The sequence below is a fragment of the Elephantulus edwardii genome, unplaced genomic scaffold (assembly GCF_000299155.1).
Source record: "Elephantulus edwardii isolate Elephantulus edwardi_28Jun2011 unplaced genomic scaffold, EleEdw1.0 scaffold00006, whole genome shotgun sequence".
Lineage (NCBI taxonomy): Eukaryota > Metazoa > Chordata > Mammalia > Macroscelidea > Macroscelididae > Elephantulus > Elephantulus edwardii.
In genome coordinates this window covers 15,465,603-15,489,738 of record NW_006399756.1, presented here as the reverse complement: position 1 = coordinate 15,489,738, position 24,136 = coordinate 15,465,603, and the positions used below count along the sequence as shown (strand labels likewise).

The following is a 24,136-nucleotide window of genomic DNA, read 5'->3' as shown; positions in this document are numbered from 1 at the left end:
GAGCTGTCGAGTGCAGCCTACCCTCTTCCAATGAAAGAAAACCCAGGACTGCAGAGATTTGGAAACTGCAGAACTGAGATCGCAGAGCAACCGAATGGCCCTTAATTTAAAGAGAGTGAAGAGCCTCCAGAGAGACATGACATGAACAACTGTCTTACTCGGAGGAAAACCAAACTGGAAAATGGTACCAGCACAGTGAGGATGGTTAGTCAATTGATGTGCACTGTCAGTGGTGTGTGCCCTGTGAACAGAGTGTGAATCCCTGGTGACCCCTGAAATGGTGGAGTCAGCTCCCCACACATGGAGAAAATGTTCGAGAAGTATCCTCATGCATGTCATAGACCAAGCGGAGGAGAATGACTGTAAAGGAGAAAGGAACGGACTAGATTATTCATTTAAAGAGGCACTGGATTAGTCATGTTGCCAGGGTGCTGAGAATTCATTCTGGCCATGACTCAAGACACAGTATTTAACAATAGTAAACTTAGAAAGTGAGTTTAATGGAAATATGAACTACAGTATAAACCTATAATGGGTGAAGTAGTATTTTCTAAGATGATTTTCTCTTAGGAAATAATATGTAGTTTAAAGAACACATGACAGATTGTTCTGTAAAATTTCTCCGTTTTACACTGTGCAGGCAACACATATTTGGAAAGTATAAAACATAATGTCTGTCACTTAATCAGTGAGACAATAAAGCATCTGTCTACTAGTAAAAGGTCAGTGGTTCAAATCCACCAGCTGCTCTTTGGAAGACACATGGGACTACCTTCTATAAATAGTTACAATCTTGGAAACCCTACGGGAAGATCTTCTTGGTCCTAACAAATCACCAGGAGTTAATATTGACTAGATGACAGTGGGATTTTTGGGTTTGGGTCAGTTGATCAAATTGCGTCTCAGTGTGCTCGTGTAAAAAATTCAGTAGTAGCAAGTTCTACCGCAGCCTTTGACCAACCCTTATGCTAGAAACTGGGGCTCTCTGATATGAAATAAAGGGGGAAATAAGAATATTTAAAACTAATTTTTACAAACATAAGTATATGACTAATTCTTGGTATCCTGCTGGACTCTGTTTATAGCTAGAATCTGAGTTTCATTTTTTGAAATGACTTAGATTTTAAAGCTGTTATAGTTGGCTTGTCCTGACATGACCAATTACTGTTTCACTAGAACTTTACTTAACATCCTTAGTTGCTACATTTTTGTATATTAACCCTACACGACCTGTTCATTCTGGGTGTTAGCAGAGGTCACGTTAGGTTGTATGGGGTCACGTTGTTCTGTGAGTCTCTTTCACTTCTTCAGACTTCTGATTACAGCTTTTGTCATGGAGTACTGTCTTTCAGGCTTGAGCACAGTGTATGTCTCCCATTTGGCTATTAAGTTGATGTCAAAGTTAATTGGTTCTAATCATGTGGGATTGTGAGTACAAAGAAACTGCAGTAAGGGTTAGATGATTACATGAAAGTGTTACATCTGAAAACCCTGGATGAGATAGATTGACTCAAATGCTGGGGTAATGAGAATAGGTGTGTTGGAGACAATGAAATTGACTCAAGATAGAGCAGGGTTCAGAGCTGTTGTACATAGGATTGCTGTGAGTCCCAGGTGATTCAATGGCACATAACGATAATAACAACATACTAATTGAAAGTGAAAAATAGGAAAAGATACTGGTATCCTAAACAAAGAGAAACGATTTTAAGCATTTGCTTTATTTTGGTATATCTTCTATATTTATTAAAGTTTTCTTGAAATATCAGAGGATGAAATAGACAGCTTCCCTAGTATATTTCGACTTACCCTCTGTAGAGAAATAAATTACAGAGAAGGTGCAACAGTTTAATGTAGCAAATATGTTGGGACTATTGGGTAGATGTTTTATCAAAATGAGAACTCGTTTCAAATGCATGTGTGTTATAAGATTAATTACTGCAATATACCATGATGTTGGTTTGATTCATTTCTGAGAACCCCAGTATATGGACTATGCTGTATAGTTTAAGCATCTTACTTCTAAGGTAATAAGATAAATGTTTGAAACATATTAAAGGGTAATCTTTTTCTAAAATAACTTTCATTTTGGTTCTGCTCACTTTGACATTTATCTGATGCAATTTTATGCCCTTTTCTCATTTTTGTTAATGTTTTTATCTCTTCTTGGTGGTCACCATTATTAGTATTCCTTGTTAATATCGAGCCCTACTGCATTTACAATCCATCAGGCTAAGACTAGTAGCAGACTGGTTACTAAAAGGTGGACGTCAACAGGATCCCAAATGTTTGATCTGTACTACTCCATAATTTCCAACATCAGTTGTTCCTCCTCCATTCAGTTTCCCCACTCCTCTGTGCCCCTTGGGTTCTGTGGTTCACTGGATGGCCTCACAGAAACACAAACCCATCGGGGAAATGACTCAGATGACTGAGGGTGATGCAGGCCAGGGTTGCAGACTGGTGCGAGGTGGCCCAGGATCCTGTAGATTGTCAGCTGCAGAGTAGCTGGATGCTGTGTCCCAGGAAAGCAAGCGTCCTGACAGAGTGTGAGCACTGAGCTTCCATGAGGTGATGAGCTATGGAAAGGCTGCTAAGGTGGCATTTATATCCCACCCTAATTGCGTCTCTTTAATACTATAAATACATCATGACCAAATAAAAAGTTAATAATTTGGAAAGCTATTTTGAATGATAAACCTTTGACAACATACCCAGTAAATGCCTACCGTTAGCTACATTAAAATGTAATTCATAGAGCAATTCTGTGAAGATGGTACTATTATTTTCCTGTGCAGGAAATTGAGTGGGGGCAGGAAGGGGTGAAGGGATAGCTAAGATGGATTGGGGCCTTGAGGAGACAGGGAGACAAAAGTAATAGATCAGTAATAATTGATTATATAAAACACAATGTACAGGTAGGTTGTTAATAATGTTGTTGTTGTTAGGTGTTGTAGAGTTATAGAAGACTCATAGCAACCCTATAAATGAAAGACCCGGACACTTGTATAACTTTCATCCTTTCTCCAGGTTCATAGAGTTTCTGGAGGCAAGCTATTTTGGAAGTGGATGCCACTCCTGCTTCCAAGCTTGTTTTATTTGGGGAGCGCCACCACACACTGGTGTTAATCATAGGGTTGCACAATTTGATGGGTGGGTGGGGTGAAGGAAACGGGAAGGATCTTTTGTGAAAAACTGTGTTCAAACTTTGTAAATAAATCGGAATAAAATTTGAGAAAAGAAAAAACAAAACAAAACCCCACAATGTACAGAAATGACCATGTAAAACAAATTGTATAAAAATTAGATGATGATGATGTAAATAAGTAAATAATAATTTTTTTTTAAAAACTAAGTATATCCAAGGTTATGATCTAGTTAATGATGGAGAAGGACTCCTACTAAGGTTTCTTTGCCTGAAAATGTATACTCTTCTGCGAAAACCTTTACTTATTTCCATCAAGTCTATTATGGCTTCTAGTAAACCTCCGTCAGCTTTCTAAGTCTCCAAGTCTGTGTGGGAGGAGATTGCCCTTCTTCAACAGAGCTCCTGGGAGATTTGAACCATCAACCTCATGGTTAGAAACCTGACACATTACATGCTAACTAGGGCTACTTTCACCAACTCTGTCCCTATTGTTTCCTTTTTTTTTTTTTAACAACAATTGATAAATTAACACCAAGGCAGTATTTCGAGAAAAAAAATGTTTTTTATCATTGTCATTGAAAATTTTAATTAAAACTTATGACTGGTGTTTGAATATTATAAATATTATTCTGTATTTTTACTTCCATATTTTATTTTAAAATACTTAGTATTTAATAAAAAAATACTTTCTTTGTATAGCAGAAAGTTCAGTTTTGTTTTTCCCCTCCATGGAATGATTGCATAATATAGAGGAGAATTTTAAAAATTATCCTAATTTATTAGAAAATGAGCTATATAACTTTGTATTTACCAGAGTCACTATTGCTAGTATAGCTAATTTTTTTTTTAAATTATTATTTTTTTTTCTGTGTGTGTACCATCAAATCGAATCTGACTGGTAGAGGAGGAGATTGTCCCTTCTTCTCCAGCGGAGCATCTGTTGGATTTGAACTGCGCACCTCTGAGATTGCAGTGCAGCTTCTTGCTACTAGGCCACCAGAGCTCGCCAATATAGTTAATTTGTTAAGAAGAGTTTTTCGTTTATAAAAATTACTAAAAAATTCAGAGTTTCCATATAACTTCCCTTCCTCACTGACATCCCCATCGTGCTCGTGTTCCATTAGGTAGTACGTTTGGTACAGTTGGTAACCTAATAATAATATTATTAACTAAAATCCATAGTTAACATTAAAGCTCACTCAGTCTTTGTGCCATAAAAGCCTATGAACTCTGACATATGCATTTATCCATTATCAAAACGTCATACAGAATAATTTTACTTCCCTAAAAATGCCCTGTGCTTCACTGTTTATCCTGTCTCCACCCCAAAACCCTAAGTAGCCAAGGGCCTTTTTATGGTCTCTATGGTTTTATCTTTTCTAGAATGTGGTTTAGTTGGAGTCACACAAACACCTTCAAAAGAGTTTATTTACTTAAAGTAAACATTTGTGTTTCCTCCATGTCTTTTTATGACTTGATAGTGATTTTTTCCCCCACAACTCTATATTATTCCATTCTATTATTGCTCCAAAGTTGGATTATTTATTCCCATAGAAATTATTTTGGTTTCTTCCAGTTACTGACAATTACAAAGAAAGCTACTATAAACACTTATACTCAGGATATAGGTTTTAACTCGCTTGAATAACTCTAACCCTACCTGGCCTCTCCTGATAACATGACCTAAGTATTTTAGTATGTAAGTAGTGCTATTACATTGTTCTTTTAATTTATGAGCTCTATTGGCTTAGTGGTAAGAGGCTGTGCTGCAATTCCGAAGGTATGCAGTTCAAATCAACCAGCTACTCTGCGAAAGAAGGACGAACAGTCTCCTCCCATGCAATTAAAGTGTCTCTGAAAACTCACTGGAGGGTCAGTTATGGATCTGTTCCGACTCAACAGTACAAAACAACAACAACAATGACATTTAAGGGAGCTCTGGCCTGGTGGTAAAGAGCTGTGCTGAAATCTTGAAGTGATGCAGTTCAAATCCACCAGCTGCTCCACAGGAGAAGAATGGACAATCTCCCACATGATGGAAGTGCCTCTGAAAACCCACTGGAGGGTCAGCTGCGGGTTGGTTCCAGTGGTACTCAACAACAATGACATTTAGGGAGTTCTGGGAGTTCTCTATAGTGAGTTGGACTGCTAATCAAAGGTATTTTCTAACTCTGACCGTTTGAGTCCATCAGTGACTTTCTCAGAGAATGATGATCAGTCTCCACCATTATAGCTTGAACCTGCTGGAGGGTCAACTATGTGTCAGTTCCGGTCTGATGGCCGTGACTTTGTTTTGTGTAAAGGGTATATATTATTGGTCATCTTTGCATCTTTTCCTGTGCTTATTTACAGTCTGTAAATCTTTGGTGAAGTTGGACTTTCCCCCCTTTTTGTTTGTTTTCTTATTGTTGAGTTTTCGATCCTTTATATTAATTGTGGATACAGATTCTTTATCAGTTATGTGTTTTGTGGCTATTTCCTCCTAGTGTGTGGCTTGTCTTCTCATTCATTTTAGTTTCTTTAGCCGAGCATACATTTTTCATTTTAATGAAATCCAACTTATATATATTTTATACATTGTGCTTTTGGTGTGATATCTGAAAACTCATTGCCAGACCCAAGATCACCGAGGATTTTTCCCAATATTACCTTTTAGGTGTTGTATCAATTCATCACTACGTTTATTTTGCTGATGGTACATTGAAAAACACTACTTTCCCCCTTTAAATTGCCTTTGCTCCTTTCCCCAAGATCTTGACGACTTTTATGCGGGCCTAGTTTTAGAATTTCTGTTTTATTTCATTGATCTATTTATTCTTTTCTCAATAGAATTCTGCCTTGATCAGTGTAGTCTGATAATAAGTGTTGAATATGGGTAGTGGCAGCCCTCTGACTATGTTGTTATTCTCTATCGTGCTGGCTAGTCTGAGTCTTTGTATTTCATCCAGACTATAGGACCAGTTCATCTGTACCCACAAAATACATTTCTAAGATTTTGCTTGTGATTGTATCGTGATTACCTCTTGGAATAAAGACTCTTTTACAGGAATTGAATATTCTTCTTTCTCCCTCAAAGCAGCTGGTAGATTTGAACCACTGACCTTTTGGTTAGCAGCATTATATATTCTGTCACCAGTACTCCTGTATTTACAATTTTTGTTAATGTCTTATTTGCACTAAAAATAAATGTGTGTTCCTATTAGTGTTCTTGTTCTATAAGCAGGGCGAGGTATACGTTCTGAGGAATGAAAGGGGACCCTTGTCTTTGTCCAGGGATCTATTTGGGAAGCAGATGTCATTAGGCAAATTTCAAGATAGAGACAGTCACCTGTGGATGTGGAATTTAAGTTTACACATGGTGCAGGGATCTTTGAGCTGAGAAATTAGAGACTCTTTTAGTTGTAATGGAAGTTGAAAATGAGATGGTACAAATGTTTAATCTGTTTCTAAAATAACAATGAGCTTATATGATAGGTTAAAGTCAGCTGCATCCTTTGAGAAAAGGTGACTGTTGTCCAAAACAAAAAGAACAGGGGAGAAAAATGACAATCCTACGTTTTGCAAATCTTTTGATGCCTGGTTTAGTAGAAGATAGTTTGAAGTTTTATTTTCATGTCTGCTCTTGCATTCAAACTTTTATAGTGTGTTGTTTTGGATGAGACAAATGAGGGCAATTCAGCCTCAAGTAAATAAGCTGGTGGAAAGGTGAGGGCATTCTTTTAAACTCCTTTTCCTATAATTGTGGTCATTGCCTTTGATAGTTTGCTAAAGCTTGATAAGCGGTAGTTTCTTAAATACCCAACAAGCAATGAAACCATTAGCTCTCTTTGAGAATGCTTTGCCTTCATATAGTTAGGGAACGTGCACCAAAGAGGCCACTTGGTGTTAGATTTTGCTTCCTTGAAATTGTTTCAGTTACTGTCTAATTTCTTATAAACTGTTTAATCTGTATTATTTGTTGGCTTTTAAAAGATTTTCTGTTTGTTTTTAACTAGTTGTATATGGTTCTCATGGCCTTATTTTTATTTTCTTCAGCCTCAATTTGGACTTGCACATGAGTAATTGAATCCACCCCTAGCCTAGTTTCAATGTCAGGAAGACAAAGATTCTTACCATTGGACCGATGGGCAACATCATGATAGATGGAGAAAGATTGAAACTGTGAACAACTTCATCTTACTTGAATCCACATATAACACCTTGGTACCAACCGTCAGGAAATCAGAAGAGGTTTTGCAGTGGAAAAGTCTGTAGGTAGGGACCTCTCCAAATTATTGAGGAGAAATGATGTCAATTTGAGGACAAAGGTGCATCTGATTCAGGGCATGGTCTTTCAGATCACTTGCTATGTATGTATCTGATAATTGGGCAGTGAATAGGGATGACAGAAGAAGAATTGATGCCTTTGAACTGTGGTGTTGGAGAAGAGTACTGATCATCCCATGGTCTGCCAAACGAACAAACAAATATGTCTTGTAGAGGGCGCAGCCAGAGTGCTCTTTGGAGGCAAAGATGATGAGGCTTCACCTCAGATACTTGAGGCACGTTGCTAGGAGGGGATGTTTCTTGAAGAGGGATGTGATGCTTGGAAGGGTGTAGGGTCAGTGAGGGAGAGGAAGACCCTTGACCAGGTGGATTGACATGACCACTGCTGTAGTGGGCTCTTGTGTGTCAGGAAGTCAGGATGGCGCAGGATAGGACAGGGATCAGATCTGTTCATAGAGTTGCTATGGGTCATACAGGACTTAACGTACCTAACATCAACATTTGTAATATGATGTGCTTGTTGTTGTTATATGCCTTATATGTGACTCATAGCGATGCTGTGCATAATAGCTCTGAACCTTTCCCTGTCCTGAGCCAATTTCGCTGTCTCCAACACACCTATTTCCACGACCCCGGTTACTGTGTCAATCATTTTATCCAAGGTTTCCCTCTCCTGCACCGTTCCTCCACCCTTCCAAGCACGCCGGCCCCTCCTGGTGACATGGAGCTTCAAAATCCTTGTCTCTAAGGAACACCCTGGTTTTGCCATCTTCAGGACAGTCCATGGTTTGCTCAGTACTCTTCCCCAGCACCACAACTCAAAGGCATCTATTCTTCTGTCATCGTTAGTCATTGTCCAGCTCTCTTATGCATAACAAGTAATTATGAAGACCATGACCTGGATCGGGTGCACCTTAGTCTCTAGCCTGATATTATTGCACTTCAGTACTCTGGAAAGGTCCCTAATAACAGATTTTCCCAGTGCAATTAGTCTTTTGATTTACTGAGTGCTAGAACCAAGCATGTTGATTGTGGAAATGAGTAAGCTGAGACTGTTAACAATCTCAGTCTCTTCTCCATTTATAATTGGTGCTGCCAATTAGTCCAGAGGTGAAAATCTTTGTTTTCTTGATGTTGAGCTTCAGTCTGTATTGAAGACCACAGACCTTGACCTTCTGCAGCAAATGCTTCATTCAAGTCCTCCTCAGTTTCCACAAGTAACTTTGTGCCACCTGCATACCCAGGTTGTTGTTGAGTCTTCCTCCCGTCCTGATGCCACATTCCTCCTCAAGAAGTCCAGCCTCCCAAATGAGGCTCTGAATGTTTCAAATATAGAACAAAGCGGTATGGAGACAGGGCACATCCCTGACACACTCCTTTCCTCCTTTTGAACCATGCAGTGTGTGTGTGTGTGTGTGTGTGTGTGCTTCATCTAATCAATTTTCAGAAAGTTCAGCCTGTGCACTTCAAATGTTGCTGCTTTTCCATTTTCTCTCTTCTTCTTTGGAAGAAGATAATATAACACAATAATTCTTATAATCATTTATAGTATAATATGGTAGCTCATATGTCTGTTTTATACTTGTCTTCTCTCTTGTGACCTGTCTAGTTTACTTTTCTCTTTTACAGGGTGTCTAGTTTGTTCTTAAATTCCTCTGTTCATTTCTTGGTTTTGATGATGACATTTTTACTTACTTTCCAGTGTTTCAGACTGGATTCTTGATCTTATCTATTGATGATAAGACTTTATCTTTTCCTAGACAGTATCTGAATGTCCATGGCTCTATTTCCATTGTCTTTTGGCACCACAAGGTGCTCTGGTGGCTGAGTGGGAAGGATTTGCATTACCAACCCAGAGGTGGGTGGTTCAAATCCACCAGCTCATCCAGTGTCATTTGTTTTCTCTGAAAATGTCCTTGAAGGTGCTATAAGTCGGTTCCAATTCAATGAGAATGAGTTGATTTGTTTTTTGACTTTGTTATTTCTTGTTCTTACTGTCTTGTCTGTTGATGTCAATTTTTTTCTTTGTTTCCTTTACACTGCCTTATTTTACTTGTAAAATATATTTATACATCATTTAATACCTAGGATAAAAATCTTCCTCCAAAGGAGATTTAATTTTATTAGGTGTCTCATACTAGTACTTTAGTAATTCAGGCAAAAAGAGGTGATTCAAAGCAGATTACCATACCTTTATGACTAGATTTCTTTATTTTAAAAAAAAAATGTATTTAGAAGCTTGGTAGCGGTGTTAATAAGATATTCCTTTATAGCATATCTTTTTTTTAGCATATGCTTTTTTAAATTTCCTTTAAACTGAAATTAAGCAAAAGTGTATGTTTGATTTTGTCTATAATTTCCATATTTTTTCTTAAGACTACAAGTACATTTAATGCTTTTTAGCAGAAAATATCATGTCTTGATACTTCAGAATTTTAACTCACAGTTCTTTTTAGTTTCTGAGTTGAAAATTTGTATGTGTCTAGGGTAATGTATCTTAGTAGCTTTTTAGACACTTCAGGAACAGAAATTATTTTAAAATTAATAAACTTGGGAATATTTAATATGTTTTTAAAAGAAGTTATATTGTAATGAGATCATTTACATAAATAGAACCATTATTTAGTTGACATTTAATAACATTATTTATCGTTTGAAAGTCTCTCATAAATATTTCAGCCTGAATCTGTTTTCTGAAAAGCTCTGGCAGTTTGCGTAGTGGGACGTGAAGATGGTTGTCTCTTGCTTAAGCACCGAAAGGCTTTGATGTTACCTTTTTAATTAAGTCAAGCTGAAGACTTCTAAAGGCTTCTGTTTGTGTCTAGTCTTCATACAGAGGGGTTCAGAATTTAAAAAATATTATTTAACTAGCAACTTGGAAATATTAGTGTGATTAACATGGTAAACTAGTGTTCCATTTAAAAATATTGTGTGTATACATTTTCCCTTATGTTCTCGTCACCTTTTAGAATCTGAATTTGAACTTGAAACAGCTTAAACTTTAATCTTGTTTCTTTGTTGTAGAAATGACGTTATTAGTTTATGTTCATATCTTTTAAAAAAGACTTATATCCACTTAAAAGTTTTAGGGCAGACAACCCTAAGTGATCTATAATAGTCTCTAGCTTCTGTTATAGTCTGTAAATATCAGTGATACTTACGCTCTGATAGGTTAGTGGATTCAAACCTATGACCTTTTGGTTAACAACCCAATAAATAAACCACTATGCTGCAGGACTTATTCTTTATCTATGATCTTTCTATTTTGCTGTCAGTGTAATAGTTATTTGGTGGTTTGTTTGGGTGTTTGCTGTTTTTGGTTTTTTTGTTGTTGTTGTTGTTATAGACGCTATGAGAACATTTTAATATCTTTAAGTCTGTGAACATTAAGATCAAGTTTCCTAGCAGCATAAAAGGTTCATTGACTCAACTTGGTTGTTTTTCAGACTTACTGATTATATGATATATAAAGTGGTGTTGAAATGAAGAACAAGAAATCTTTCTTATAAATTTGATTATATCTATTTAATGTCTTTTATGAACAATGATGCTGCTTTCAAGATGAAGGTGCACCCAATCCAGGCCATGGTGTTTTCTGCCACTTACTAGGCACTGGAAAATTGGAGAAGGAATTAAGAAAACAGAAGACTAATAGATGCCTTTGAATTGTGATACTGGAAAAAAGTACTCACTGCCAAAAGAACAAACAAATGTATGTTGGAGTAGGTGCAACCAGGGTGTTCGTTAGAGACAAGAATGGTGAAACTTGGCCTCACAGACTTTGGGCACATTTGAGGAGGTGCCATTTCTTGGAAAGGGTTCTTCTCATGAGTTGGGAATGTGGAGGGTCAGTGAAAGAGAAAGATCCCCAACAAGATGGATTGGCAGAGTGATAGTCACAATGGGCTCAAGTGTGTCAGAGATGAGGACAGCTCAGGACAGGGCCGCGTTCAGATCCTTTGTTCATAGGGTCACTGTGAGTTATAATCCACTCAACAATACCTAACAACAACAGCAATGTCTTTCAGATTGAGTTTAATTCACAACATTTTACTGTTAGGTTTACCTTAGCTCTAATTTTTGTCATTTGTTATTTTCTTTATTTTTAGTTTTTAAATTTAATTATTACTAATTTCAGTAAAAATTTACAGTGACTTTGGATTTCCATTCATTCATTGTTGCATTTTTCTCCCCTCCCAACCGTTCCCTCTAGTACACTACCCTCTTGGAAAAGTAAAAGAAAAATTCCTTCATTGTTTTACAAAACCTCCCCCAGGTCCACTCCACCATGTAGCCTTTGCTCTGGACTCCTGTCATGACAAAAATACCTAATCACATATCCCTTTTGGACAGTTTTCTTCCTCATCTGTTTCAATACAGTATACATTATTGAACCCATCTTTTTCAGTCTCTCCCCAACCCCTGGGTCAGTCCTGTTTTACAGCAGTGGCACCATGCAGTATTTGTCCTTTTGTGACCGAGATACTTCACTCAGCATAATGTCCTCCAGGGTCACCCCTTTTGAATAATATTGCATGCGTTCCTTGTTTTTTAATGCAGCATAGTATTCCATTGTGTGAATATACCACAGCTTCTCTAGCCATTTGTTTGTTGATGGGCACTTAGGTTGTTTCCAACTCCTTGCTATTGTGAACAAAGCCGCAATAAACATGGGTGTACACATTAGTTATTTTCAGGCACTGCTGGTTCTTTATATAATATCTGAGATTAAACTAACAAAAATTATATTGCTGTTTAAACTTAACTCTTATGACTCTAAATTTGACAATATTCTTATAATACATCAAATTCTCCTATTACTTATTGGTGAATATAGATAATTTTATAAGATGTTTGAACTGTTTCTCTAAGTTATTGAAATTTGAGAAAATGTAATCTTTCTATTGAACATCAAAAACTCTGTGAAACCTCTTAATTTAGTTCTTGCCAAAGTGGTGTAAATTCTTTTATTTTTGTTAAAATACTAAGCTTTGCGTAGTGAAAGCTAGTAAAAGTTATTTCCTAAAGGTGCGCGTGCGTGTAATTTCATTCTTCCAAGTCCATTTATGAGTTGGGGAAAATGCAATTGTTAGCCTCCCTTTCTAAATATTGGATCATGTTAAAGGCTAACGTATTGCAATAATTTCCAATATAATATAAAAGCATGTAATTTGAAATTGGAAACTTTATAACTTCTATATTGAAAAAATGCATCTGTATGTGATAACTCTTAAAATCAATATATAGTTCATTGAAAAGCACTTGAAATTCTTGGTCATTTATCAAATTTAATGGCTTTTAGATCTTTAAATGCCATCTTCTGGGGCAAATGAGATCAGAGAATTAATATTTTGTGGAGTAATGGAGAGAATATGTTCACTGCTCACTTATTCTAAAGTTAAGTGTATTAGATACTGTTTTATAATAACTCTATTGTAACAGGGAATAATTGTAATTATATAGAAATCCTTTCTTTAGAGTTTATATGTACTTGGTACAAAGAAGTGGGCGTTGAGGAGTGATGCCTGCAGGAAGGAACAGTTGTGTGTGCTTCAGGGACTGAAATGCTTCCCCTTGCAGTAATGAGCATTTCAGCTTCTAAACCTGTCCGTCTACTCCACAGAAGTGCTTGAGCGTTTCATGATACTATGTATGGTAAATGCAGTGTTTGGAGAAGCTGCAGAAAACCTTCCTTCAAGTTTCTTTCTTTAGTGGAGAATGAAGTTAATTGTACAAAATAGCTATATTGTCCACATTTAATTTTGTTGTTAGTGTTGAAGATGATTACTCTTCATTTTCCCCCTAGCAACACATGAGTGAAAAATCCGCCACATATAACCTGGTTGTTTGGTTTATTAGTTTCTTCTGCTTAGCTCTCTGTGCTATATGCTTAATTTATCCCTCTGTTCTAATGAATTTATTAAAACAAAAGACATTTTCTGAAGGCCTCTGTTATCTCTTTAGACTTATAGATATGATTCAAATATTATGGTATGTGGTTATCCTGATACATACTTTTATGGTAACTTATTTTAAAACTATGTTCTAATAATTATAATTTTATAAAACCAGACCATATCTCTTCTGTGTGCTAGTTATCAGTTTGATTTTATTATGAAAATAAAATTTGAAAAATGTGAACCTCAGAAGTTTAGGAAGTGCTCATGATTTCTTCCTGCTGCTGGAGTTCAGCATATCTTTATATTCGGTTTCTCTTAGAGTTTGTGAGTTTGAGCACTCACACAGCGTTTCGTTTCTTGTTATCTTCTTACTGGAATGTACATTTGAACCTGTAATAGTCTGTAATAGCCTGTAATAGTCTATTTAATTTGAGTTTCCTTAAATAATTCATTGAGGTGATTTCCTTTTATAGACTCATTGGCATAGAAACTGAAACAACATATTAAGCTTAAAGAAGATCACAAATAAGAATATGATGTAGATGTATGAACCACTCAGTTTTCTTCCCCTATCTAAACATGACTCTATGTCTTCATCCATGCTTGAACTTCACCTCTTTTGAGCAAGAGTGCTCATAATCTTATCCTGTCTGCCTTACCACATATCTTTTTATTCTTCTCTTGTTTATTATTCTTCATTCACTTTTCCTCTCCCTTACAGATAACATCAGAAGAATTAATTGTAGAATTCATTAATTTTGAGCAATTTCAGTTAATTTTTAATACTTTTATAATGTAAAGTTTAAAGACATTTTGCTTGAGGAAGATGATTTTTTAATTACATTGTTAAATAGTAAACACATTTTTGTATTTCTACAGATGTGACTCTGAAAATCGCTATGTTGGTAATCCACTTAGAGGAACATGTTATTGTAAGTATTTTTAAAAATTTTTAATTGAGTTGTGTGTATTACTAATTTTAAGGCCCTATCTGTTTTATATAGTTTCCTGTTTGACTATTAATCTAAAGGTTGGTGGTTCAAATCCATCAAAGGTATTTAAAAAGAAAGGCCAGTTATAGATCTGCTTTTGAAAGATTGCCTTTGAAAATGCTATGGACCACAGAGAGGGGCAATGTCACTTATACTCAGCTTGATGACAACTCTCTTTTCCTCTTTTTATTATTAATTTTGGGTAATTTTTCTGATATATTGAGTCATCTTGAAGAACTGATAGTTGCTTGTAGTACACATCAGTTTCTCATTTCTTAAGTCTTCAAACACTTCATTTCTAAGAAAGGTAGTTTTTTTGTTTTTACTGTGTTTTTTTGTTGTGATTTATTAATTGTGGGTTTTTTTTCCCCATCTGAAGAGTAAACTAGCAATGCAACCTATACTGAATATGGAGCAAGAGATAGACCTTAAGCGAACTCAGCTTGATTTGAATGTAATAATTTTCATTCTAATGTAGTTTGGAGTCAGTTGACTTTTGTAAGTGATAAGTTGTGGTTTTCTTCCTCAGGAAGCAGTTTTGTCATTGCCAAAGAGCAGCTGTGACCTTTTTTATGGTTACCTTCAGTGGCTAATATGTGTAACGTTTTACCAGGCAGCCAACCTGTTTTTCAAAGGAGTTGTGTCATTTTACATCTTTGCTCCCAGTGTGGGAGTTCCAGTGGTTTCATGCTTTAAATGACTAGTCTTTTGAAGTCCAGCCGTTCTAACTGGTGTGCAATGATATTTCATTGTCGTTTTTATGTGGTCACCGGAGCTCCCTATAACAAATAATGGTATCGACTACCTTTTTTTTAAAATTTTTATTATTATTGTGTGTGTGTGTGTGTGTGTGTGTGTGTGTGTACCATCAAATCAGATCTGACTGGTACAGGAGGAGATTGTCCCTCCTCCAGCAGAGAATCTGGTGGATTCGAATCTCAAACCTCTGAGATTGCAGTGCAGCTTCTTGCCACAAAGCCACCAGAGATCGACTCGGCTACCTTTTTTATGTGATAATTTTCAATATAAATATCATGTTTAAATTAATTTCCCAATTTAAAAATGAAATACTTTGTTTTCTTATTATTGAATATTATTATTGAATGTTGCAGGACTAACTTCAAAATGGAGGGCCCATTCTCCCCCTAGCAAAAAGGACAGAGTGAAGAGACCGGACCTATCACATAAGCAAGAAATTTAGTTAAAAAGAAAGTAATGCTGAGCAGGTTAGCTCTCCTGTTCCCACTCAAAGTACTATTTCACTATTTAGCCACGTGCTGGCGCTTCTCATCATTAGCTTCCACATGTGAAGGATTCTCACCCCCTCACGATCGTCTTCTTAATAATACTCATGAAAACATGTGAAATAGCGTCTTCTTGACTTTTCTTCCTTTATTTTAGAGAGCTAATTTCTAATTTGCCCATCCCTGTTAAACCAGTACTCAGAGGAATCAAGCTTATTCTTTTCTCTCAAGAGCGAGCCTTCTTTTCTAGGTGAAGTTTTGTGTGTCTCCATCTGTAAGCAATGGCTAGTCTCGACTAAGCCATCCGATTACAGCTGTTTATACCAGCCCATGGGGCAGCATCTGCTCGGGTTCTGTCAGCCCACCTCCAGCCACAGGCTTGGAGGTTAATGCATCTTTCTCCGTCTCAGAAGGACCGGTCCCTTTACTCTTTGCAGGACCAGAAGAACACTGAAACCTTAACACGGTGTTTCTGTTTTGTACTGTCAAGCTTGAACTGACTCATAGCTGACCCTCCACTGGGTTTTCAGAAGCAATAAATCGCATGCGAGATTGCCCATCTTTTCTTCTGTGAGCAGTGGGTGCATTCGAACGATGAGTCTTTGGGCTGGCAGCACAGCTTTTTATCACTAGGCCACCAGAGGTTGATAAACTTTACATATAGCCCTTTAAAAACCATCTGCATTTACCATATACCATTGCGTAGAAGAACATATAACCCTTTTAATGCAATAAAAGTCACCATCTTAGCTGTACTTCCCATGCTGCTACTCAGTTCTTGTTCTTAACTAGGCCTCTGGTTCTCCACCACCTCTATTGCTCCTGTCATTGGTCATTCTGGCCTCTCTTGCCCAGAAATCTTTGGCGCAGTCAGATATGATGCGTCTCCTTTCCTGGTGGTGGTGACATTCTCATTTTCTGTTTTTAAACTGGCTCATTTTGATCCTGACGAGATGACAAGACTGACCAGTTCTGGTCCCCTCATTGATAGTAAACGGGCAATCAATTGTGCATGACAACTTCTCGGAGCAGAGGCTTCTGGGCTAGATGTCTCTTGTGAAAACCATGTAGCTCTTGCTGGCTACAGATGTTACTTCCTTCTTCCGCTGACTCAACCCTCTTGCAATCTAAAAGTACTTCTTTAAATCTGATACAAATTCTTTGTCAGCTATATTATTTGCAAGTATTTTCTTCCACTCTGTGACTTGCCTTTTCATTTTATTAATAGTATATTTTGAAGCATAGGCCTTGTAAATTTTTATGAAATCTAACTTCCCCCCCTTTATAGGCTGTGATGTTAGTATTGTGCCTAATAATATTAGCCTATCCCAGGGTCATGGAGATACTTCTTTAGATTGTCTTCCATGTTTTCCATTGACATGTATGGCCCACTGGGAGTTTTGTACATTTGTATATATTGTAAGGTACGGATCAAAGTTACTTATTTCTGCACATGAATATTCAGAAGTTTCAGATTAAAGACCAGTTTCACCATAAATTGCTTTTGAACATTGGTTGGAAACGTGTTGTCTCTACATATGTGGGTCAATTATTTTGTTTATTTTTAATATAAAAATATTACTAATTAAAAGATCTTTCCATTTTTAAAGAATTTCCCTTTTATAATTACATATTATATAATTATGATAATAACTTTTAAAAAGGCACTCAAGATTTTGCTTCTTTTAAAAAAATAGTTGTAGTTAAAAAAGGTATATGAGTTTAAATAGCAAAATGGAGCCAAACTCTCAGGGTCTAGTTTTTTTTCATTGTTATTTTTTTGTTCCATTTTTATGTTAAGGACATCAGAATGTAGAGGCTAAAAATGCTGCTTAACATCCCAAGATGGCTGTGAGAGCTTTCTCATAGTGCTGTTCAATATAAAGAAAGAAAAGATATGATTCTAAATAGATAAAACTTACGTATATTAATAAATACAAAGATGAGTGCTATCTGAATTGCTAAATTTTCTGATAGCTATTTTCTGGTGACTTAATCCATAGACAGTTGCACTGTTAACTCAAAGACGTCTCTGGCAATTTGAAGCGACCAGTGTCTCCTCAGGAGAAAGATATACAGTCTTGTGGTTTATAACCTCAACAAACAAATAGAGGGTGAGCTGTGACTTGGTTAGGGGTCAGCAAATAAAAGGGCTTTCAGAATGTTGAAGAAAGAAAAAAGAAGCAGGTGACATGAACTTAGCAAGATCTTCTCTTTAACTTACATTCAACATAGTTTTTATTTTATTTTATCATATAATCAGTATTAAATCAGTGAGGTGGGTTTTGTGGTGGGTTTTTTTTTTTTAAGAAAATACAAGTTCAAATGTACTTTAATAAAAATTTTGTTATGCTTATTTTGGTACTAAGGGGTGGAAATTAAATTCCCAATTTTTACTTATAGAGCAAATCTCCATTTGTTCTTTTCTCTCATCGATCTTGCAGACACAGATGTTTGTTTGCTACCAGGTAGATAGGGCTGCCTTGGTATTCAGCCTTTGTATGGATGCAGGACTTCAGCTCCTTTTACGTGGCTGAGCAAGCAGTTTGAAAACGCTAGATGGCAGTCTTGTCCTTTGCTGTGAGTGAGGCCTTTTACATTTTAAGATCATTTGGAGGAAATGATGTTTAATAAATAAAAGGCTAGTAGTTCTTGTAATGGTGTTAATGGAAGCTGTCCAGATTTTAAAGATTAGCTCAAAATGTAAAATGCAGGCCTAGAACTGTAACTTAAAATAACTAACTGCGTGTGTTATTAGCCTAATTAGAAGTAATGCAGTTTTCACCTTAAAACCGAAGCCAGAAAGAATGCGTTGAGAAACTGTAATGTTTCACACAGAAAAAAATAAAAAGATGTTGTGGCAATGTTATCTAATTTGACTGAACATTGCGAACACTGAATTATTTAATTTCTTCTTGATGGATAAGAGAAGCAGGAGTGGCATCCACTTCCTAAACCACATGCTTCTCCATGAACTTGGAGAAACGACAATAGTTATAGAAATGCTTCAGGCCTTTTGTTCATAGAGTTGCTGTGAGTTGTGCAGCTTGCTGGCAATCAACAACAGCAGCAAATAATAGAAAATTAACAGTCACTATGTAGCATATTTTTTTAAAAGTTATTTTTAACTTAATAATACATTTAACAAAGAAAGTTTTAAAGTCAGCTGTGAGGGACCTCTCAAGAGTACTGAAGAGCAATGATGTCAGACTGGAGACTAAGGTGCGCCTGATCCAGGCTATAGTCTTCTCAATTATGTGCTATGCATCAGAGAGTTGGACAGTGAGTAGGGATGATAAAGGGAGAATTGATGTCTTTGAGCTGTGGTGCTGGAGATGAGTGTTGAATATACCATGGACTGCTAGGAGAAGAAACAGATTTGTCCTGAAGAGGGTGAAGCCAGAATGTTCCCTGGAGTGAAGGATTCTGAAGCTTCGTCTGACATACTTTGGGCAAGTTGCAAGGAGGGACTGGTCCTTGGAGAGGGACGGTGCAGGAGAGGAAGACCCTCGATGAGATGGATCGATTCTGTGATTGGGATGGTGGGAATGAGTGTGTCAGAGATGGTGAGGTTGGCACAGGATAGAGCGACATTTAGGGCTCTTGTACATAGGGTCGCTATGAGTTGTCAGTGACTCGATGGCACATGAAAATAACAACAAACAACATGCATGAAATATCTGAAAATGTAGAATTATAGTACATACGTTGATTTCAACAATCATCTCTTTATGCTACCATGGCACTCATTCTTTTTTGGGGTAATTTACATACATTTCCCCCTCTCCAATTTTTATTTATTTGTTTAATATTTTTTATTGATTTTCATATAATAATGCCATTACAGTATGTTTTATTCATATACATTGTATTTTATACAATCTTTCATTTACTTAGTGTTTCATATAACCATTCATATATATTCTGTTTTACATTATTTTTTATATTGGCTTCTTTACAAAATTTGAATAGATTGTTTTCCACACCAGATCCTTCCCCTCCAATTTTTAAATCATTTTTAACTATTCTTCATCCATGCACACTGTCCTCCCTCTCCTCTCCTCCCCCAGTTTTCCTTTGTTAATCATCATACACAAGGCCCTGCATCCATTCCCGTGCCGTAGTCATTCAGTCTTTAAGACCATGTACAGGCGGGCCTTGTTTCATTGCACCTTGCTTTATTGTGCTTCACACTTCACAGTTACTGGCGATTTTACAAAATGGGGAGGTTAAGGAAACCGAGTGTCAAGCCCCAGAATCCTTGTCAGTAGGGAGTTGAATACCAACGAAGTTGGATTCCACCGTGGATGCTAAAAGTTGGCTTCAGCCCGATGATGATGATGATGATGATGATGATGATGATGATGAATGTTGTGCAGGTTTGTCAGTGCCCTTTTCCCAACAGCTTAACTCCCTTTGTGCCTCTGGGTCACATTTTGTTGATTCTCACACGATTCCAGGCTTTTCCCCAGCGCTACAGCATACATTTGTTCACAGTGCTGCAGCTACAGTACCTGTTCATAGTACTAAATGGCACCTTTTGAACCTAAGTGCAATGAGTTAGTTATTGCATATTTATTAGGCTATTTAAAACACCAAAGCCAGAACCAAAGTAACCTCTTACTAGTTGAGTCAGAACCAACTCACAGCCGAACCTCCAAATCACATGGGAGGAGAAGGCTCATCTCGTCCATGGAGCATCTGGTGGATTTGAACCTCTGCAGAGTCTGAAGAGGCATGGTCTTTGGGTTAGCACAACTTTCTATGTCACCACCAGAACTGCCTGTTAGATACAGTAGAGTGTAAACACAGTTTCATTTGCACTGGAAAAATCCCTTTGTTGCTCACTCCCTCATTACTCTCTCATTGGTTGTAACTGACTTGTAGCTGACCTTCCAGATGGTTTTCTGAGGCTGTAAATCACATGGGAAGAGATTGCCTGTCTTTCTCCCTCACTGAGTATCTGGTGGATTTGAACCACTGGCCTTTTGATTGGCAGCACAACTCCTTACCTATTAGGCCACCAAAGCTCCTACTTTATTGCCGTACTCACTTTATTGTCATGGTCTGGAATTGAACTCACAATAACGTCGAGGCATACCTAAAATGTCTTAAAAGCTGGTTATAGTGCTTTACTATATTTCCAGATCTTAAAAAATGCATTGCTGTTGAGTTGGAACCAACTCATAGCCAGCGAGTTGGACCCAGGTTATAGCGGACCCTCCAGTGGGTTTTTGGTGGCTGTTCAGTTGCCTGGGACGAGAATGCTCATTTTTCTCTCTGTGGTGTTTGAACTGACAGACCACTTCTGAGCTGGCAGCACAGGGCTCTATCCAATCCACTGAAGCTCCTTTCGTTCCCAATAGTCCAACGTTTGATTTTATCTAATCTTTTCCCTTGAAAAATAACAATTTTATTTTTAATTTCTTTTGTTGCTGTTTAGAGTTCAGTGTGACATTTTCTTTTTTTCTCTCTCTTTTTCTCTTTCTCCCCTCCCCCCTCCCTAGATGTAGTCATTTTCAGGAACCTTAATGATCTCAATTATCCTTAAAGCTCGTAACATGGCTTTATTATTACCAGCTTTCAAAATATTTCTGCAAAAACATACACAGGTTAAGCAGAGTGTGACATTTTCTAACAATAAAACATTTTCTGTTTTGATAGTAAACAATTTAGTTTCTATTCTCGTATCTATCACTCATCTCTGCTGCTCATTTTAACTTTAGTTTATATTACTAATGAAATGAAATTTTTACACATTAATCTTGTAGGAACATTTCAAATTATTTTTTATTTATTTAATCAGTAATTTTAATGTTTTGGCCTAAAAGACATTACTTATATGCATATAACTTACTGAGTATTGTCTTCATTGTTTTGATGCCAGGTGGTATTTCTAATAAATATTATTATTGCTATAAATTTGCAAAATAAATTTTAAACAGAAATAAATTTTAAACTGAATTTGATTAATTAGTTTTAAAGAGGAACACCATTAAAGCTTGTTTAAACTCATATTTGTGCAATTTTTTGTATTATAAAATGAAATACATACTGCTATTTTAAATTAAATAATATATATTTTGTTAATGTTTTAAATGGATTTTAAATTATTACATACAAATCACTAAGTAGGATCTGATTAGTCTATCTAGAAAATGAACATTGATCTTTTTTTTCCTTCTTTTTCTTTTTGGAAAAATTAACATTGATTTTAATAAACGTAATTAACCTAAATCCTTGGATTTCAGTAGATGGCAGTCAAGTGGAATGATACATATCTGACAAAAGTTATGTTCCCAATTTTTGACATTTCAGTTGTATAGCTTGATAGTTTGATTTATTAATGTTTTTTTATTCAATTTCCTATTTCCTAAAGCTTATCTTCCTATGATTTTAGATATTTATAACAGAATTACTTAATATTTTAGCATAGCCCAAAATGAAGGTCAATATAACATAATTATGAAAAAGGAGTTAAAAATAGCTGAGAGAAAGAAATTGTTATTTAGTTAATTTGGAACAAGGGTGAAATATATAATCTATTTAATTCATTATAAGCACACTATTATTCTGAGTATGTAAATGGCAAAGAGTCACTGTAAAAATAAGAAAACAAAAGAGTTTAAGAAGAAAATGAAAATCTTCTATCATGACTTCCAAATAAAACTGTGGAATCTGTGTCCCGTGCAAGATGCCCAGCTAAGAAGAAGAGGGAGCTGTTTTCTCACTAAGTTATCAGGATCTGCCTTTCTTATTTGTACAATGATGCTGAATGGGTTCATATGAAGACCCGGCCTTCGTCTCTTATGTCCTATTAATGACATTATGTGGAACAGGTCATAATCATGGCCATTTTTCTTCTTTACAGATATGTAACAGACTATCTTCTGTTGCCTTTGAGTTGCTTCTGATTCAGGGAAACCCCTGAGTCAATGTAAAATTGTGCTCAGAGGACTTTCAATGGCTGATTATTTTTGTTTTCGAAGTAGATTCCCTAGCATTTCTTTTGGATACCTCTGGGGACACTTTTATTAAATACAATAAAAGCATCCTGTAAATACAAAGTAGTCTTCCTCCAAAGTGAAAAATATCCCCAGCTAAAAAATAATGATGATACTAGTTAACATGTATAAAAAATTAAATAAGCATATGTTGTCCCCATCTTTAGTAAGAAGAGATAGAAATAAAGACTTTCATGAATTTGTGTTATATTACCCTTGGGAGCTTTCATGTAGGTAGAGGTGCTTTGAATCCATCAGTTGCTCTGAGGGATAAAGGTGGGCAGTTTCTACAGATGTGATTTGTTTCCTCTGAAAAGCCCACCATAGGTTCGGCTATGAGTCAGTTCAGACTCGCTGGCAATGAGTTTTTAAGAACATTGCACAATTAATACCAAAGCCAGGTTTCACCCAGGAAGTCTGGTGTACAGTTTATGTTCTAGAGGAAATACGATAGATACAATTAGAAAATCTGTACCATTTTCTCTAATGAGAAACTACGCTAGTTCCCAGAATTGGCATATACTTTTTATACAATTCCAGTTGCTTAGATTTTTTGAAGGGCATGCATTCGAATAAATTATCTTAAAGTTCATTTCAAATAATATACATTTAGAATATTCAGTAGAATTAGAAAAAGGAAAGATAGTCCTGCCATGGTAGATAACTAGTGGTGACTGAGACTCAGCATCTACAAGGGTGCGGTGATATCTGGAAATAGAGCAATAACACAGTCAAGGAAACAGAGCCACATGCTGTAATAGATTGTATAACCTTTGTGAATGTATATAGCATCCATATTATTTTTATTCTTATGCTTATAAAAGTCCTTAATGACTTCCCTTGGCTTGCTCTTCAGTATCTTCAATTCAACTTTACTTTCTGGCTTTTGAATTCACTAGTTCTGGTTCTCTCCGTGAAAAATTCTACTCTGTCTTTTAAGTGAATTACTTTACAGAGTCAAGTTTACTTCCATTCTAACATTTACTCAGTATAAAATGATGTTGCTCTGTGTTTCTTTATTTGCTCAGATACCTATTTTTCTTTATTTGCTTGTGTATGGATTTTCTTTTTCTACTAGATTGCAAGCCTGTGAACACAACACCTCGTATTTATGATGTCCCCCTTACCTAGGAATGTGCATGGCTCGTAAAAAAATAACTCAATCAGGACTTATTACTACCCAGTAGTATAGAGCATGACTGTCTCATTAGGGGTTTGAAATCTGTGAATCTTTACTGGAACAGAATGACTCATTATTTCCCCATGAAACAACTGCTGGCTTCAAACCACTAACCTTTCAATTAACAGCCAAGAGCTTTAACCACTGGACCACGAGGGCTTCTGTGTGGCATATGTTTGCTGCTGGTGAGTTGACTTCAACTCATGGTGTCCGTGAATGAATCACAACTCAATCCTGTCCCATCTTCACAATTTCTACTGTGCTTAAACCCAGGGTTACAGCCACTGAGCCAGTCCATGTTGAAGAATCTTCCACTTTTTCTTGATCCTGTCCTTCTTTTTCCCCAAGCATGATGGTCTTCTCCAGATAACATCCTCCAAGTGTGTGAGATGCAGTCTTAAT

At 36.5% G+C, this 24,136-nt stretch overlaps 1 protein-coding gene across 1 annotated transcript in view; it reads left to right on the top strand.

Moving 5' to 3' along the window:
- The window catches only part of ATRNL1 (attractin-like 1), a 705,738-nt gene that overhangs the window by 174,472 nt on the left and 507,130 nt on the right, over window positions 1–24,136 (top strand). Inside the window, exon 21 of the mRNA XM_006879915.1 lies at window positions 14,194–14,246. Within this exon, the coding sequence (XP_006879977.1) occupies window positions 14,194–14,246 (53 nt within the window). The remainder of the gene's footprint in view (window positions 1–14,193; window positions 14,247–24,136) is intronic.